The sequence below is a fragment of the Elephantulus edwardii genome, unplaced genomic scaffold (assembly GCF_000299155.1).
Source record: "Elephantulus edwardii isolate Elephantulus edwardi_28Jun2011 unplaced genomic scaffold, EleEdw1.0 scaffold00024, whole genome shotgun sequence".
Classification (NCBI taxonomy): Eukaryota; Metazoa; Chordata; class Mammalia; order Macroscelidea; family Macroscelididae; genus Elephantulus; species Elephantulus edwardii.
Window position 1 is genome coordinate 20797924 of NW_006399774.1, and position 19383 is coordinate 20817306.

Sequence of the window (19383 nt, forward strand, 5' to 3'; positions counted from 1 at the left end):
AAACCTTGTGAAGTACATGCAATTTTAAATATTTATTCGTTCAGGACATGTATCAGCACCGTCCAAAGGGAAGAGTCCAGCGAAGGCCTGAGGGCGCCACGGTAAGGCCTCACCTCCTGGTGGCTGAGACAGAAGGCGTCCTTGCCCCAGTGCCGGTACAGCTCCAGGATGCCGATCAGGTCCCCGATGGCCGTGACGATGGGCAAACAGAGAACCGACTGGATCCGCGTCCCTGACTCCAATCCCGTCCCCCTTGGAAACCGTTCGTCCTGAAAACCAATGTGGAAAGACAGTTGAGGAAATGGGAATGTGACGCCGAGAATTCTGATTCGTATCAACGTCCCTGATGTAAATGCTCCCAAGTGCAAATGCAGGGAAAGGAGATGATGCAGTATCCTCTGTCGTTCTTGCTGATTGCTGTCGAGTCAAGCACGACTCATAGTGACCCTATGAACAAAAGACCTGAAACCCTCCTACAACTATCGTCACTTCTCAAAGTTCATCGAGCTTCCCGAGGCGTGTTGTTTAAGAAGCAGACGCCGCGACTGTTGGGCACTTTCCTCCAGGACATTTGACAGCCTCTAAAACCTTGCTGGAGGATCAGCTGTAACTTGGTTCCAACTCAACAGTAATGAGCCGAGTTGTTGGCTAAGAATAATACCAAAGCCTTTAATTGAAATTCAAAAGCACATGTCATTTTTTAATAGCCTGTTAATAATTCTCTATCATAAGAAATGCTATTAGTCTAATAATTTCATAGCTCAGCAAAACCACTGAGGTACAGAAAAACTACAACTAATGAAAAGAAAATAATATTATTATTTAAATTCTATTATTTGTAAGAACCTATTGGGAATGAGAACTGTTTCTTGATCAAGAATAATACAAATCTTTAGTTGCAATTTAGGTATCTTTTGACAACTTGCATATACAAGAGAACATTTTCAAATGGAATTTTTAATATACAAGATCTACTATAAGCAACCTTTTACTAATAGTTATCTGATTTATTCAATGTACTGCAGACCATCTGTGGCACAGTCAAAATTGAAACTCAGGTTTCACAGCTTCAATTTAATGCTTTTTCAAAGAAAATCTACTCTACCTGAGTATGCTTGGATGCATGGCATGTTAACAGACCACATATCATTAGGGGAAACGTCATTAAAATATCTTCACACACCACAGAAGACTGGCAAACCTGTTAGTCTGTTGACTCTGATGCAACAGGAAAGAGTAGGACTGCTCTACAGGGTTTCTGAGTCATAAACTTTATTTACAGAACACACCGCCTTATCTTTCTCCTGGAGAGCAGACAGTGGCTCAAGCTGCCAATCTTCCCACTATCAGGCAAGCACTGAGCTCAAATCCATCATTAGTTCAAATGGCGCAAAGATAGGCCGTCTGTTCCAGGAGATTCACGGTCCTGGAAATCCAATGGAGCAGCACGATGTGTCGGAAAATTTCACTCCATGACAATTTCTCTTTCCCAAAATCCTGACGGATGTGTCAGCTACACCTTTCTCCCTGGGAGTGGCAGGGAGGCTCAAACACTGATCTTCTACGTCACAGCTGAGCACCTAACCACTATGCTACTAGGGCTCCTTGCAAACTGCACACACTTTGTCACATCTCCTTCCACCCATACCCTCTGGAGGTTCCCTCGTCTCTGACTTGGGAAGGTGCACTCTGGGGTCAGGGGAAAGATAGTAATCTCGAGCATTTCAGTACTCCCTGTCTCGGACCCCAGGCGCCGTGAGGAGAGCATGGTGGGACAGCCCGACAAGAGGAATGTGGGAACTGATCCCGTCAACTTTAACATCAGACTCAACCCCGGTCATCCGGCCAGATGACCCTGGACGTACAGAGCAGCTTGCTGGTGGATCTCTGGAGAAGGGCCCTTGGCTGTGAGGACAGTTTTATTACACCATGGAGGCTGGGTGTTCTGGCACGCAGGACTAGCTCATTCATTCACATACACCTGCCAGGACAGGAAACCAAAAGCAATCGTCATTTCATGTACTTGGCTCCACGTGCACCTTTTCCGAGCTTACCCACACCAGCGTACATGAAGGCAGGGACTGCAGAAGTCTGGTCCCTAGTGGTCATACGAGAAACTCTGGGCTAGGGGTCGAAGTCACACACAAAATCATTTCCCCATCTCCACTGCGCTTTGATCCTTTTAAGTAATGAAATGCGTTCATAAAATTTTTCTTCGTTGAACACTTAGGTGAAAAATAACAAGAGTTAAATAAGTTACAGTTAAATCCTGCTGACCCCCAGGATGTCCTCCACCAGCAGCGTCTTCCTGGACTTGGCCACGTAAGCAGACACAGTGGTGCCCTGGGTGATGGGTCCCGCGGGGATAAGCCGTGGTTTCCCCTCCTTCACGCCAGGTGGTGTGAACACACAAAGGCTCTAGGAAGAAAGACAAGGCACATTACAGAATCCCTAGCACACATGCACAACACCACCAAAAAGGGCAAAGGGATCTGTGAGCTGAGGAAAAGAAACCATAACTGCCACCCAAGCAGATATATGCACACCCATGTTTACTGCGGCTTTGTTCACAATAGCAAAGATCTGGAAACAACCCAAGTGCCCATCAACAAATGAATGGATAGAGAAGCTCTGGTATATTCACAAAATGGAATACTACACAGCATTGAAAAACAAGGAACTCATCAAATATACAAAATGCATGCCCTGGAGGACATTAGGGTGAGTGAAATATCTCAGTCACAAAAGGACAAATATTGCATAGAGCCACTGTTGAGGGAAGGCAGAGAAGGAGGGGAGAAATGATATATACTGCATTGAAACAGATGAGGGAAGAACTGTTTAAAAGGGATATAGGATTGGATATTATTGTCATGTCAGGAATCCAGAATGAAGGCTGTACAGTGGAGAGGACCTGGAGGGAGGGATTACATAACATTGAAAGAGGTGTTTTGTTTTGTTTTTTCTCTTTTACTTTTCAAGGAAAAGAGTGAATGGGGGGAGGCGTAGGCAGGGAGAAAAGTGCAACAATGAATACACGAAAACCCTAAATCTCTGTACACTTTCATTAAAATTAATTTTTTTTAAAAAGGGGGGAAAAATAAACACACAAGGAGAAAAGCCCCTTTGCAAAACACTGTAATGACTGGACTCAGGTATCTGAGCTGACGTTAGTCCTGATTCTCATACAATGCAGGTAAAAGGAAGGTTTCAGGTAATTGTGCGACATTTTAAACCAATCCCACTGCTGCAAATTCAGTGTAGATTCATGATAAATGTGCAGGGCAGAACAGAGCTGCCAAAGAAGGTTTCTGAGGTTGTAAGTCTTTGCAGGCACAGGCGCCCATCTCTCTCCTCAGGTAAAAGATGGTGGGTTCAAACTGCTGAATATTCTGTTAATCCACAGAGCTAGATACAGGAAAATACCTTTTAAAAACGTCTTGTTTTAAGACATAGAACATATTACACTGGGGGGGGGGAGGTACTCCGTAATTGAGTCTAAGACGATGTAATTTCAGAGACAAACACCGTGCCCTGTCTCCCTGTAAACTTTGTTACTGTCATCGAGTCCGGCAGGATCCATAGTGACCCTGTGAACAACAGATCTGAACCCCATCCTGTCCTGCGCCGTCCTCACACCTCCCGACACACTGGAGCCCACTGCGGCAGTCTCCTCTAAAAGGGTCTTCCTCTCCTTATTGACCTTCCGCCACTCTGAGCCTAATGTCCCTCTCTGAGGAATAGCCTCTCCAAGTAATATGCCTGAAGTATGTGAGGTGAAGCCTCATTATCTTTGCTCCAGAGAGCACTCCAACTCCAGCCTCTCCAAGGCATGCTTGTTTGTTCTTTTGGCCGACCGTGAGATGTTCACTGCTCTTCTCCAGCACCACAGCTCAAAGGCATCAATAGCTCTTCTGTCATCCTTATTCACTGTCTCGCTCTCAGATGCATAGCAAGTGAATGGAAGTACCATGGCCTGAATCAAACACACATTAGTCTTCAAATTGTATCATTAATCCAATAATTTAAAGAGGTCCCTAACTGCAAACTTTCCTAGTGCAAGATGTCTCCTGATTTCCTAACTGCTGGTACCAAGGGTGTTAAACGTGGATCCAAGTAAGTTGGAGTTGCTGACAACGTCAATCTTTTCTCCATTTTTTATGACATTACCTATCAGTCCAGTGGTAAGAATCTTTGTTTTCTTGATATTGAAACGCAATCTATACTGAAGGCTGTAGTCTTTGTTCTCCTGCAAAAAGTGTTTCAGGACTTCCTCCTTTTCAGCAAGCAAGGTCATTTGCATATCATAAGTTACTGAGTCTCCCTCTGATCCTGATTCCACATTCCTCTTCACAGAGTCTAACTTCTTGAATAATTTGCTCAGCATATACATTCAATAGGTATGGAAAGAGAATACGACCCTTAAGCACTCCCTGTAAACACCACACATTATATCCAAAGACAGAATCTGCAGGTATGAGTCAAATAAGTTTGGTTATATTTATAATTCTCATTGGTGACTCTGGTCTTACGCCACTTCTAAAGGAGGTCGCGACGAGGAGGCATCCCACTCTCCTCACTGCCTTAAAGGACGTCTTACCCACAGGAATGTCTGTACCTCTCAGAAACACCAACATCACAGGGGAGTAGTGAGGAAGTGGGTGGAGAGAAGTGGGAGGAGGCCTGAGTTATCAAACCAGGACTGACTAGGGGCCGAGGTGGGAGGTGCTGGGGAGGCAAGGAGAGGGAAGTGAACTGCATGCTAGCAGAGCACAGGTGGGGGTGGGAAGAAGACACATGAGCCTAAAGGGGTGGCAGGCGGGACCAGCACCCGATCTGTTAACTGAATAATGGCAAAGGTCTCTCCTCCGCTCTTTTGGGCGAAACACTTGTCTGTCAGATATTACTCTAGAGTAGAGTATCCAAATGAAGACAGACTACGGAAAAGGATCGGCCATATGCTTCCAAAACAACAGGCCTCAGGAAACCCTATGTGTCACGGAGCTCACTAAGAGTAGACTAGCCGATAAGGCAACAGAGGCAGAGCCTTCTTACTGGGAATCACAGAGGAGGAGGAACAGCTGCAGACAGACAGTACTGATTAGAACACAGAATGTGACAAGTAATGTAGGAAAGTTGGAGAATGTTAAGTAAGAAATGGAACATATACATATTGACATACTAGGCACTGGTGAAATGATATGAGTTGGCAGGGGACAATCTGAGTCAGGTAATCACATGATCTACTATGCTGGAAAACAAAAGACAAGGAAGAATGGGATTGTATTCATACGTAAAGACCATTTCTAGATCCTTCTTGAAATACAATGTGGTGAGTGACAGGATAATATCCAAATGCATGTAAGGAAGACCTGTTAATACCACTATCATTCAAATATATGCACCAATAACCAGCTTTTGCAGTCAGAAACCAATCAAACAAGCAAGAATGATACTTTAATAATGAGCGACTGGAATGCAAAACTTGGGAACAGGAAAGAAGGATCAGAAGTCAGAAAGCATGGACTTAGTGACAGAAATGATGCTGGAGACAGAATGACAGAATTCTGTACAATCAATGACCTTTTCATTGCAAATACCTTTTATAAGAAACATAAATGCAATCTATACATGTGGATTTCACCTAATGTTCTACATGGGAATCTGAATGATCTACTAACTCTAATAGTGGTTTTGTTGTTGTTGTTGTTGTTGATTCTCTGACATTTTCTATGTACACTAGCATATCATCTGCATATGTTGTTGTTGTTATGTGCCGTTGAGTCGTTTGCGACTCATAGCGACCCTATGTACAACAGCCATAAAGCCTGCCCTATCCTGTGCCAATCACATTGTCTCTGACACTCCCATCCCGATTACCCCGTCACTGAATCAATCCACCTCATAGAGGGTCTTCCCCTCTTGTGCTGTCCCTCCACTCTACCCAGCATGATGTCCCTCTCCAAGGACCTACCCCTCCTTACAACATGTCCAAAGTATGTCAGATGGAGCTTCAAGATCTTTGCCTCCAAGGACTAGCCTGGTTTAACCCTTTCCAGGATGAATCTGTTTGTTTTCTTGGCAGTCCATGGTACATTCAATACTCTTCTCCAGCACCACAGCTCAAAGGCATCAATTCTCCTTCTATCCTCCCTAGTCATTGTCCAACTCTCTGATGCATAAGAAGTGATAGAAAAGACCATGGCCTGTATCAGACGCACCTCAGTCTCCAGAGACACACCGTTGCTCTTACCATTTAAAAAAAAAAAGGTGACCCCACAGCCCCACAGTGTGGAAATTATCAAATAGTATCACTTATGTAGGGTAGCAATGAGTCGCAGGCAACTCAACGGCACATAACAACAACAACAACAATCACTGATATCACATGCAAGTTAAGAGCCTGCTGAAGGTGATATAAAAATGACTGGTAAAGTACATTAACAGAGAACTGCCAGATGTGCAGGCTGGGTTTAGAAGAGGCCATGGTACTAGGGATATTATCGCAGTCAATGTTAGATGGATCTTGGCTGAAAGCAGAGAGGTCCAGAGGAATGTCTATGTGGGTTTCATTGAGTATGTAAAGGCATTTGACTGTGTGGATCACAAAAATTGTGGCAACCCTTGAGAATGGGAATCCCAAAACAATTACACTCATGCAAAATCTGTATGAGAACCATGAAGAAGTAGTCAGAGCACGGAAGTACTGCATGCTTCAGGATCAGGAAAGGTGTGCATCCGGGATGCATCCTAGCTCCATACCTTTTCAATCTATATGCAGAATAGATCACTCAGGAGACTTTATGAAAAGGAATGTGACACCAGGACAGGAGGAAGACTCATCAATAACCTATGTTATGCAGATGACACAACCTTGCCTGCTGAAACTGAGAAGGACATGAGGCGCTTGCTGCAGAAGGTCAAGGACTGTAATCTCAATATGGATTGAAACTCAACATCAAGAAAACAAAGGTTCTCACCACTGGGCCAACTGCCAGCTTCAGAACAGACAGAGAAGAAACTGAGATTGTTAGTAACTTCAGTTTCTTTGGTTCCGCAATTACCACTCTTGGCACCAGCAGTCAGAAAATCAAAAGATGAACAGCACTGAGAAAGTCTGCTGTCAGGGACCTCGCTAGAGAACTGAAGCGCAACAATGAGAATATGGAGACTAAGGTGTGCCTGATCTGTCATGATCTTTGCGGTCACCTCCTCTGCATCAGAGAGCTGGACAATGAATAAGGATGACAGGAGGAGGACTGATGCCTTTGAGTTGTAGTGCTGGAGAAGAGTGCTGAACACACCGTGGAGGACTTGAACATACGTGCCAGGAGGTATGAACATACACATCACAAAAACGAAACATTTATGTCTTGGAGAGGGTGAAACCAAACTGCTCCCTGACATGAGAATTTTGGAAGCTCCGTCCCACATAATTTGGGAATGTGGCCAGGAAAAGTCATTTCTTGAAGAAGGACATCATGCTTGGAAGGGTGAGGGGACACTGCAGGAGAGGAAGACCCAGGAGGAGATGGACTGACTCGGTGACTAGAGGATGGGACTAGGTCTGTCAGAGACGATGAGATTGGCTCAGGATAGGTCAGGGTTCAGAGCGAACGTACACATAGGGTCACTATGAGTCACAGGCAACTCGATCCAAGTAACAACAATAATCATTTTCATTAAAAATTTTCACAGAACATTATTTCTCTTCTCAAGATTCAATCATATCACATAAACTAACTTGCTCCTAAAATTAGAGATTTATAATGCTCAAAATCAACACTGTACCCTTCTCTAAACAAAGCACTTGGCAAGTCCAGGGTTATCTTCCCCCTCCAAGAGACTGAAGGCAGGGTATAATTCTGTAACTATTGTTTTTTAAAAATAAATCAGTTGAAGAGATGAATGTTTATCTTGATTTTTTTAAAAATCCTATTTTAAAATAATCAGATGCTAAGTAAGACTTCAATTATTCCATGTCATAAATTCTTTTCAGTACAGTGACTGTATTCCCTCCACCTTCTTTTGATGCTTCCTGGATCATTCAGGATTTTGCCCTTCGAATCCTTCAGTGTTAAAAGTTAAGACTTGAATTTGTTCTTCAGTTCATTCAGTTTGAGAAATACAAGGGTCTTCTTTCCTTCTTACTTTCTAACTCCATTCTTTTGTACATTTCACTATATTTGGCCCTGTCTTTCAAGCTTCCCTTTAAAATCTTCTATTGAGTTCCTTACTTTGGCATTTATTTCTTTGTTTTGGCTATGTGCATCAGGGATGTATTCTTTTTCCATAAATCTGGATGCTAAGCAAATCATTCAAGACTTTATGGACTTTATGAAGAAGACCATGACATCAGCACTAGAGGAAGACTCAGCAACCTGCATCACGTAAATGACATAATCTTGCATGCTGAAATAAGGAGTAGGTGATATGCTTGCTGCAGAAAATTATAGACTACAACCTCCTCAAAATCAAGAAAATAAAATTCCTGACCACTGGTCCAGTGTCATGAGAGATGGAGGAAAGACTGAGATAGCCAATGATTTAATCTGGCTTGGGTCCACAATCAACATCCTTGGTACCAGAAGTCAAGAAATCAAAAGACATATATATTGGTAAAGTCTGCTGTCAAGGACCTCTCCAGGTTGATAAGGAGCAATAATATCAGTTTAAAGACTAAGGTGCATCTGATTCAAGCCATGGTCTCTTAAATTACTTCTATGCATCTGAAAGTGGGATAAGGATAGAAGAGGAAGAATCAAGGTCTATGAGTTGTAGTGCTGGAGAAGAGTACTGACTAGCTCGTGTTCTGCCACCAGAACAAATCACTATGTCTTGGAGAAAGTGCAACCTGGGGCTCCTTAAACCAAAGACGGAACTTTGTCTCACATACTCAGAACACACTGTCAAGAGGGGGCCACGCCTTAGAAAAAGATATCATGCCTGGAAACCTTCCCAAGGTCAGTGAAAGAGAGGAAGACCTTGAACAAGATGGACCGGAACACTGACTGTGGCAGTGGCCCAAGGGTATCAGGGATGATGACAAGGGTGTAAGCTAGGAAAAGGTGTAGATACATTGTTCACGAGGTCACTCTGAATGCGTTGTAGTCAACTTGCCAGCATCCAACAACAACAACAACAACAAGAAGTAAGATTTGCTAATCTGGTGGCGAGAAGCTGCACTGAAATCCTGAAGGTGTGAGGTCTGAGGCCGCTAGGTGCTCCACGGGAGAAAGATGGGCAATCTCCTCTCATGCGAGTAACCGCCTTGGTTCCCCCTCAACAAGACAGAACCACCACCTCCTGGGGACCAACCCAAACCCACGCAGCTGAAATCTTACACGGGCTTTGCTTGAGGAAAGTCGGGCGTTCTTCCATGCAATTCACAGCCTCTGAAAGCATACTGAAGGGGCAGCTATGAGTTGGTCCCAACCAACACAGTGAGAATGACAACTGGATGACAGACAGTCAAACTTGCTTTACTAAGTCTGTTGTAAGTTTATTAATTTACTAGATTTACTCATTCAGTCAAAAGTTCCTTTTTTCCAACAAAACCTTACGGCAATACAAGGGGTGGGAGAGAAGAAGAGGTGACAGGGTTCAGCTCCTCCAGGTCTCCTGACTGCTTTACCTAAGTCACCATTTAAGAAAGACCACAGGCAAGCTCATAATACAAATGCATCTCCATTGCTTATGCCTGCGCTCCAGGACCATGGTTTCTGCACGTAATGTGTCCACATACCTAACACCCACCGCACGTCCAGGGCACCAAACAAAAGGGTTGCCAGGTCTGCAAAACAGCACATCGTTTGTGTTATTTGTGGAAAATATGGCAATGTTTTCTGTTAAATATAATGTGTATGAACTGCATTTTAAGTGATTCTTTGAAACTAATTAATCTGAAAATATTTAATTACAAAACAGACCTCAGACCAAACAAACAGAGAAACTATAGTCTCATCGCAAACATTTTTAAAAAGCTAGGAATCAGTGGTGCTGTTGGAAGAGTTGCTCTTCTTCTATTAAGGGGCCTGGCAGCCTGATGGCCTCCTCGGGAGAAGGACGTGCATTCTCCTCCCATGCAGGGTTACAGGGCTGTCCAGTGACAGGCCTCACAAACGACTCCACCGTGACGCAGGCTCCAACTGACAGCGAGTGTGCCCTTCTGTGATGCATGAGTGCCGCAGAGTGACATCAAACTATCAACAGACAGCACAGTAACAGGCCAGTGTATCAGCTTTCTTATGGAAAAGGACTATACAGTGGGAAAGACTGAGGAAAGTGTTTCAGGCATAGCATGAAGAGACGTTCACAAGAAAGAAAAACCCACAACAAACCAAAAGATACAGTCTATATGACCTGAAGAAAAATCAACACTGACAGCAATTTTCTCAAACTACGAAAAGAAACCATAAGAGAGATACGGAGCAACTGTCTTTAAAACAACAACAACAACAAGAACAAACCAAGGGCAGAATGTCAGGAAACTATCGTAACAAGGCCTTCTCAGGACAACAGCAGGGAGTTAACTGCAGAGCAGGGTTGAGACATGGCCCTGGATCATGCTTGTGTGAAACGCGCTAGCTTTGTTTTTCTATTTTAAAGATACACTCAGATACCCTTTTTAAATGACGTATACATAGGACTCAGAGGCCCAGTGCTATAGTTTCTTTGGGCTCAGGCCTTTAATGCAGTGATGATGGGCTGTCTTGGTGAGGGTGTACATCACCTAGTGGATTCCCACTCACGCTGGAAGCATCTTGGAACAAGGTCCCGCTCCAGGCACAGGACAAACAGTCCCGCGAAGTTCTCACAACCCTCACATCCGAGCCCATGGCTGCAGACACTGTGTCAATTCAGCTCAGTCGACACCTTCCTCTTTTGCACTGACCCTTTACATAACTAAGCAGGATGTCCTTCTCCAGGGACCAGTCCTTCCTGAGAACATGACCAAAGTACAGGAGATGAATTTTGCCATCCTTCCTTCTAAGGAAAATTCTGGCTGAATTTCTTCCAAGACTAATTTATTTCTCCTTTAGCAGTTGTAGTTATTCAATCCTTCCCCCCCCCCAACACTAGAATTCAAAGATGCCAACTGTTACTATTCACTGTCCAACCTTCACACGAGTATGTTGCTGGTGCCGTTGTTGGGTGCCGTAGTCAAAACCTATGTGTAGCAACCCTATGTGCGGGAGACAGAACCTGTCCTCTCCCACACCGTCCTCAATCCCCACATGCTCAAGCCACTGCTGCACTCACAGGGCCACCCCACAGCAACCGGGGTCTTCCTCTCTTCTACTGACCCGATACTTTTTGGAGCATGATGTGTTTTTCCAAGGACGACTCCCTCCTGACAGCAGGCCCCATGTAAAGTTCCACCACTCGTGCTGTTCAGGAGCATCCAAGCACGTGCTTCCTCCGTGGTGCACACAATATCCTTCACACCATCACAGTTCAAAGGAACTGACTCCTTATACAACTTCCACAACCACATGAAGTGATGGAAAATACTACTGCTTTAGTCGGATGCAGCTTAAATTGGTATCTATGCCCTTTAGTAGTTTAAGCAGGTCCTTGGCAGTAGATTTGGATAATCCAACACATATTTTCATTTCTGACTGAGTGTTGATCATGAAGCCACATAAAACTAAATCCTTGACAACTTCAATCTTTTTTTTTTCTCATCGATCATGATGTTGCCTATCGGTCCACTTGAGAGGAATCCTGTTTTCTTGATGCTTATATGCAATCCAGACTGAAGGCTGGAGTCTTTGATCCGCATCACTTCAAGTCTTCACTTTCAGCAAGGCAGGTTGTGTCATCTGCGTAACGCAGGTTGTTGATGAGTCTTCCTCTCATCCTGATGCCGCTTTCTTCTACATATTATCCAGATGGCTGAATGATTTGTTCAGCACACAGACTGAGTAGCTATGGAGAAAGGATACAGACCTGACACACACCTTTCCTGATTTAAACCATGCGGTGTTCACTTGCTCTGTTTACTTTTCATCTATGTATAGCTTTTGGGCGAGCATAATTAAGCATCCTAGAATTCACACACATTTTATGCTATGCATAATTTATTATGATCCCCAGAGTCAAATGTCTTTGTACAGTCAATCAAATACATGTAACAAACTACGTCACCAGCTTCTTAAATTAAGAATACACAGCTTTGTTTCTGCATTCTCAATTCTGTTTTATTTGCCTGTTACTCTGTTGCATTTACTGTCGTTTTACACTGTTGTTGTTGCATACCCCTGAGTTGGAGCCAACCAGAGCTGACCCTCTGGCGGTTTTCAGGGTCAGTTAAAGCCACAGGAGGAGACTGTCCACCCTTCTCCCATGGAGCAGCCGGTGGAGGAGAACCACACGCCTTCAGGAGTGCAGCGCAGCTTCTTGCCACTAGGGCACCAGAGCTCCCTTGTGAATTATATTACATTTTATTATTTAGAAAAGAAAATCTTACTTTGTATCTTAATTTTCAAAGTAATAGTAATTTATAAAATACTTTGCCTTTTTCATGGGTGAAAAATTTTAATTAAAGCAAATGATGGGTGTAAAGCAATTCTAGAGGTATTTATAAAGGTGATGAGGGTGTGCACAGTGGGAGCCGCCTCATGGGGGACCCTCCAGGGGTCTCTGGAGGCTGCGTCACATCATGCAGGAGGAGGGGGCCCATCTCTCTCCAGATTCAAACCACAAGCCTGTGAGCTGGCGGTTCAGCTCCTCACTACTAAGCTGAACCACACCGCATGTTTCAAATTCAATCATTAAAAAGCTTGATACGACTAACTGAATTTTAGAAATACTTACAAGAAGAAATGGTATTATTTAGGATTGTGATGAAGTATTTTCCCTTACAGAACACTAGATGGCACTGGGCAGAAACAAATGGCAACTCTCTTTTCTGAACTCCTTAGAAGCAAGGACTGTGGAAGTTTGTCTCAAGTACTTTGGACATGTTAGGAGAGGCTGCTTCTTGGAGAAAGACATCATGCGCGGAAAGGAGGAGAGTCAGCAAAGGAGAGGAAGACCCTCAAAGGAACAGCTTGACACAGGTATGGATGGGCTCAAGGCTATCAGAGACAGTGGGAATGGCCAGGGCGGGGTTCAGATCAATTAAGTCAGCTGGACAATACCTAACAACAACAAGCAATGAGATTCACTTCACACTTGAAACAAGATCAGTTTGTGTATGTATTTTTTCACTCTTAGATTGTGATTTTAGTATAAAGGTTACAAAGCCAACTGGCTTTCCATTCAATCATTCACACACATATTATTTTAAAACATTTATTACATTGTTCACGCTGTCACCCCAGCTTCCCTTTGCATCCTATGATTCTTCTTTCCATCCATCCTTCCCCTTCCACCCCGTTTGCCTTTTGGGCTTTATCCCTGGCAAATGCTGCCCCTTCTGACTTCATGGGGATGGCTATTTCAGGGAGTGAGGGCCTCCTGCACGCTGCTGTTATTGTTGTTGTTGTGTGCCGTCCAGTCAGAACCAACTCACAGGTGACACCACAGTGAGTTCACAGAGGCTAAGGTGCAGGGGAGGAGAACACTCTGACAGTGGTCAGCAGTGGTTCATGATCTCAAGACTGTAGAAGCAGAGGCTCATCTGGGCCATTCGTGTCTGCACCGAAGTTTTCTATGTACCTTTGCTTGTTCTACTAGTGAAGAGAGAGAGACTCAAGCGATGTTAGACGGCTCCTCAAAGGTCCTTACGACTCGAGTCACTGAAGTAGGAGGTACACTACTGGTTTTGCAGATCGGCACATATCATTCTTAAAAATAAAACTGGCAAAATTGCACTGTTATAATAAACTACAGCCTCTATATACGAGTAACAGAATATTTTAATAAAATTATTTCGTGTATCTGTAGTATATCAAGCATTCAGCACATCTGTCCCATGTGAATAAGCTACCCTCTCTTACTCCTTAATCAAGTTTTCTCTGCTTTTCCATTTCCTCCCAGTTTGGATCCCGAGAAAAAGAAGAATTGTACTCAGCTCCATTTGTGGCTGATCAAAATCAAACATTATGAAAGAAAGAGTCCATATCCCTGGGGAAAAAGGGCTGTGGCAAGTGTACACACTGGCACCAGAAGCCCAGAGAAGCAGACGTAAGTACAGGTATGTACTTTTGAGCCACATATACACGTGGGCATGTTATTTTCCCATGCTAGGTAATTTTTTTAATTTATCCCTGTACGTCCAGCATTTAGCACATGTTTTTGGGATACAGCCAATGTTTAAAAACAGTCTGTTAAATGAATGGCATTCATGACATAATATTTAATAAGAAGAGGTTAAAACCAAAGTTTTAGCTCACGGCGGCACTGATTTAGTCCCTCTCAACAGAGGCATTCCTTTCTTTCTTTCCAATGACTATTTTACCAATCAAGATGTCTCTCTGGTAGCCTAGTGGTAAGAAGCTATGTTGCAATCCCAATGGCATGTGGTTTGAATCCATCAGCTGCTATGGAGAATAAAGATAGATACTCTTTTCATGATTTATTGCCTCTGACAAACCACTAGAGTGTCAGCTAGGAGGGGGTTCTGACTTGAGAGCACACACCAACCCCAACAGTAACATCTCAACATCAGGAAAATAAAGACCTTCACCACTGGATCAACAGGTAACAATATAATATATAAAGTTTCAAAACGTCAACAACATCATTTTGCTTGAATCCACAACCTACACCCATGATAGCAGCAGTCAAGAAATCAAAAGACATGTTGCACTGGGGAAATGTGCTGTCAAGGACCCCTCCAAAGTGCTAAAGAGCAATGATATCAATATAAAGCCAGAGGTGCAAAAAAACCCCACCCCAACCCCAAACAATAAGACCGAGGTGCCCCTCCATCCAAGGCAAGGTTGCAATTTTCAATTGTGTCCTATGCACCTGGAAGTTAAGACAATGAATAAGGAGGAGAGAAGAATCGAGGCCTTAGGCTTGTAGTGTTGGAGAAGATTGACTCTCGAGTGTCCCAGAACCAAGTCTGTCCACTGAGGAAGTGCAGCCTGAGTGCTCTTCAGAGGTCAGAACGGGGACACTTCCTACGTACTTTAGACACACTGTCGGGGGACACTGAGATACAAATTAAGACACCGTGGTGGGAAAGGTAGAGGGCCAGCGAAAGAGAAGACCCTCGCCGAGGTGGGCGGACAGCGGCAGGAACGTGAGACGGTGAGGAGTGCAAAACAGGGCGACATTCAGCTCGGCTGTTCACAGGGTCACCTGGAGCCTCTCAAGCCGACGGTGCATAACAACACCACGTACTCAGCACGTGTCCAGGGTGCTGTGCGGGCACCGGAGGCCTCCTCAGGCTACACAGTGTCCTGGCGAGCCCTAAGCTCAGGTCAGGGCAGCTCAAGAACCACAACACAAGTTACCACATGACTCCTCATTCCCTCCACTGCGGATCCTGTGTGGGAACGGTCATGGCCTCTCAGCGCCCTGAGACACCTGTCAACCTGCCGAAACCTTCTACACACAACACAATGTCTAGGGACCCACTCATAAGGAAATCAAGAAACCACAGCATCTTCTGTGTAAGCCTCTCAGCTGGTAAGGACCACATGGAGAAAGAAGACACTAAACTAGTTTGCTGTTGTGAGCTGTCACGTCAAAACCATCCCATGGTTTACCCTCTGGTGGGCTTTCAGAGGCAGCAAACTGCACAAGAGGGCAGTGCCCGTGTTTGTCCCATGTAGCAGCTGGAGGGCCTGAACTGCGCCCCTTGGGCCCTGCAGTCCGGTTTCTTAGTATCAGGCCAACAGTCGTCATCCTTAGGTGCCACTGAGCAAGCTCCTGGCAACCCTAGGGGCAACGCACCCGGACCCAGCCCTGTCCTGTGCCATCCTCATCACCTCTGATATCCAAGAGCCCACTGCTCAGGGCACCATGCCAATCCACCTCAATGAGGTCTTCCTCTCCTTCACTGACCTGCCCTCTTTCCAAGCACGAAGTCCCTCTTCGAGGAACAGCCTTTCCTAACAACATTCCCAAAGTCTACGAGAAGAACCTTCACCATGCTGAACTCCAAGGAGCACTCTGGCTGCACCTTCCTCAAGACACACGTGCTCGTTCTTTTAGAAGCCCATTGGATGGATATTCCGTGCTCTTCTCTGGCACCACAGCTCAAAGGTATCAATTCATCTGTCATCCTCATTCACTGTCTAGCTCTCTGATGCCTGGCAGAGGACTGAGAAGACCATGACCTTAATCAAGACGTGATGGCAAAAAACTACAGCAAACGAGGCCACCAAAGCTTCCCCAGAATTAGAGGACTCAGTGAAGATGCATTTATTAGGGAGAGAAGATGGCGGAGGTGGAGAGCACAGTGTGAAGAGCCAGAGGGATAGCAAGCTGCAAAAGATGGGACACCAGAGGGTACTTTATGCTCCACAGAGACTGACCATCACAGTGTGATGTGAACAGTAGGAGGTGGAATCAGAACTTTTGCTAACACATTCTTTAAGAAGCTATAAAACCTGAGCCCTGCCTGCCTGCCCCACTGCAGTCACATTGCGGACCCGGCCAAAGCTGGAACCCACTAGCTGAGCTGAGCTGCACTGAGACTCACCTGAAAGGAAAAAGGTTAGTGGGGAAATCGGCTGAATCCTCTTGAGCCCACTAAAACCTGGAGGGTCTGATGCACAATGTGGACAATAGGAATTTAATCATAACTTTTGTTGAAACTTTTAGTATTGGAACTGTGGGAACAAAGCCGCTCGAACTCAGCAAAAACTGGAAGTCACTAGATGAGCTTCTAAGAGACCCATTTGAAAGGGGAAAACTTAGTGGGGAAATTGGGTTAATTCGCTTAAGCTCCACTAAGACCCAGTGGGTCTGTTGCATGACGTGGACAGTAGAAATTTGAATCAGAACTTCTGCTGGAGTAGACTCAGAACGAGCTAACAGCCTCAGTTGCAATCCGGACCACATTCTGCTCCACACTGCAGATCGACAAAAGCCAGAAACTGTAAGCCGAGCTTCTGAGGGACTAATTTCAAAGGGATAACCTTGGTGGGGAAAGTAGCTGAATTCTCTAAAGCCCCACTAAGGCCCAGTGGGTCTGTTGCACGACGTAGACAGCAGGAATTTGAATAAGAACTTTTCATGGATTAGAGTCGGAACTGTACGAAAACAACCTGGTTGCACTCCGGTCCACATTTCAGTGCGCACTCCGGATCAGCAAAAGCCAGAACTTCTGGACCCATTTGAAAGGGGAAAGCTTAGTGGGGAAATTGGCTGAATTCTTTTAAGCCCCACTAAAACCCAGTGAGTCGGTTGTTTGACGTAGACAATAGGAATTCTAAAAAGAACTTTTATTGATACAAACAGTTCTAGGAACCACAGGATCTTAAACCCGTACTGCTTTAAGGAAATTTGACTGGTCCTCCTAGGCAGGGGCCACTGGGCGAGGGCACTGGGTAGTGCCACTGGGTAGGGGCCACTGAGTGAGAACTGCAGACTGGGAGACAGACAGCAGGAACTCAATCAGGGCCCTCAATCGTGAGCCCACCTGGGCAGCTAAGGTCTGAGTGAGGTCCTTCAACTGGTTGACCCATCCTGGTGACTATTTCACCTCCCTGCCCGCCCCACTCCATTTGGCTCCATTCCTGTGACTACATGACCAGTCAGTCAATCAACCTGCCTTTAATCCAGAGCACCTGGATCTGACTTACCTACAAAAGACTGCTCTCACAGGCTCTGAACTCACCTTTTCCTTGAGTCAGAAATTCAGAGAAATTGTCTTCAGATCAAGTTTAAATCAATGTCTCGAAGAAAACAAGCTGCTATATACACTATACAAATGCAAAACAAGATGTTACCACCAAAGGGTGACTCAGTAGCAATGGATTTCCTAAAACCAGAAAGTCTGATGGAACTTTCTGACACAGAATTTAGAAGAACAATGACTCAATATTTTCAATGGATGAAAGACAAACTCGAAGAACTACAGGATGCTACAAGCAAAATCCAGGAGGAGCAAAAAAAAGAAAAAAACCAAACCAAAAAACCCCAACGATCCAGAACAATGCAGATAAAACAAATGAAGCACTAGAGGCACTGGAAAAACAAGAAATCATGATCCAAAATATGAGGTCCAATGTTTCAGAGGCTGTCAACATGATGGAGGGACACATAAATAGAATTGAAGAGATAGAACACAGAACCAGTGAAACAGAAGATAGAAATGTCACCACTGATCTGCTAGAGCAAAACACAGAATCAAAAAGGAAGGACAAAGAAGAAAATCTAAGAATAATGTGGGACACCATCAAGAGAAATAACACGCTCATCACTGGAATCCCAGAACAGGCAGAAGCAAGCAAAGACACCGAAAAAATTGTGGAAGAATTACTAGAGGAAAACTTCCCAGGCATAATGAAGAATGAGATAATATATATTCAAGAAGCTGAGCGAACACCATATAGAATAGACCCCAAAAGAAAAACACCAAGGCATATCATAGTTAAATTTGCCAGAACCAAAGATAAGGAGAGAATCCTGAAAACAGCAAGAGAGAAACAAAGAATAACCTACAAAAGAGAACAGATAAGATTAAGTGCCGATTTCTCAGCAGAAATCATATGTGCAAGAAAAGAGTGGAAAGACATATATCAAACACTCAAAGAACGCAACTGTCAACCAAGAATATTGTACCTAGCAAAATTATCCATCAAATATGAAGAAGAGATCAAGATATTCCCAGAAAAACAGAACCTAAGAGAGTTTGTAAAAACAAGACCTGCATTGCAGGAAACACTGAGAGTTCTCCTTCTTATAGAGTTACCATAGACAGCAGCATGGACCAAAGTAACTAGCAACAACACCAAAAAGAATTCAACAAAATGATAGCAATAAAACCCTGCATCTCAAAAATCACACTGAATGTGAATGGCTTGAATGCACCATTGAAGAGAAAAAGAGTAGCAGATTGGATAAAAAAACCAAAATCCATCAATATGCTGTCTACAAGAGACACACCTAAAATGTGAAGATAAAGAAAGACTAAAAATAAAAGGATGGGAAAAAATATACCAAGCAAACGACAACCAGAAAAAAGCAGGAGTAGCAATATTAATCTCCGATAAAATAAATTTCAAAGGAAAAAACATCACAAAGGATGAGGAAGGTCACTACATAATGATTAAAGGGTCAATACAACAAGAGGACATAACAATAATAAATATCTATGCATCAAATGAAAGACCTGCAAAATATATGAAACAAACATTAACAAAACTGAAAAAGGAAATAGACAACACTACGATAGTAGTTGGAGACTTCAATACTCCTCTCTCAAGAAAAGATAGAACTACCAGGAAAAAACTCAACAAAGATGCTCAAGAATTA

At 44.0% G+C, this 19383-nt stretch overlaps 1 protein-coding gene across 1 annotated transcript in view; it reads right to left on the reverse strand.

Annotated features, from left to right (window-relative positions):
• Positions 1-19383, reverse strand: part of PDE10A (phosphodiesterase 10A) — a 323659-nt gene that overhangs the window by 79080 nt on the left and 225196 nt on the right. Inside the window, exons 6-7 of the mRNA XM_006882827.1 lie at positions 2278-2418; positions 114-269 (exon numbers count right to left, since the gene is read on the reverse strand). Coding sequence (XP_006882889.1) covers positions 114-269; positions 2278-2418 — 297 coding nt within the window. The remainder of the gene's footprint in view (positions 1-113; positions 270-2277; positions 2419-19383) is intronic.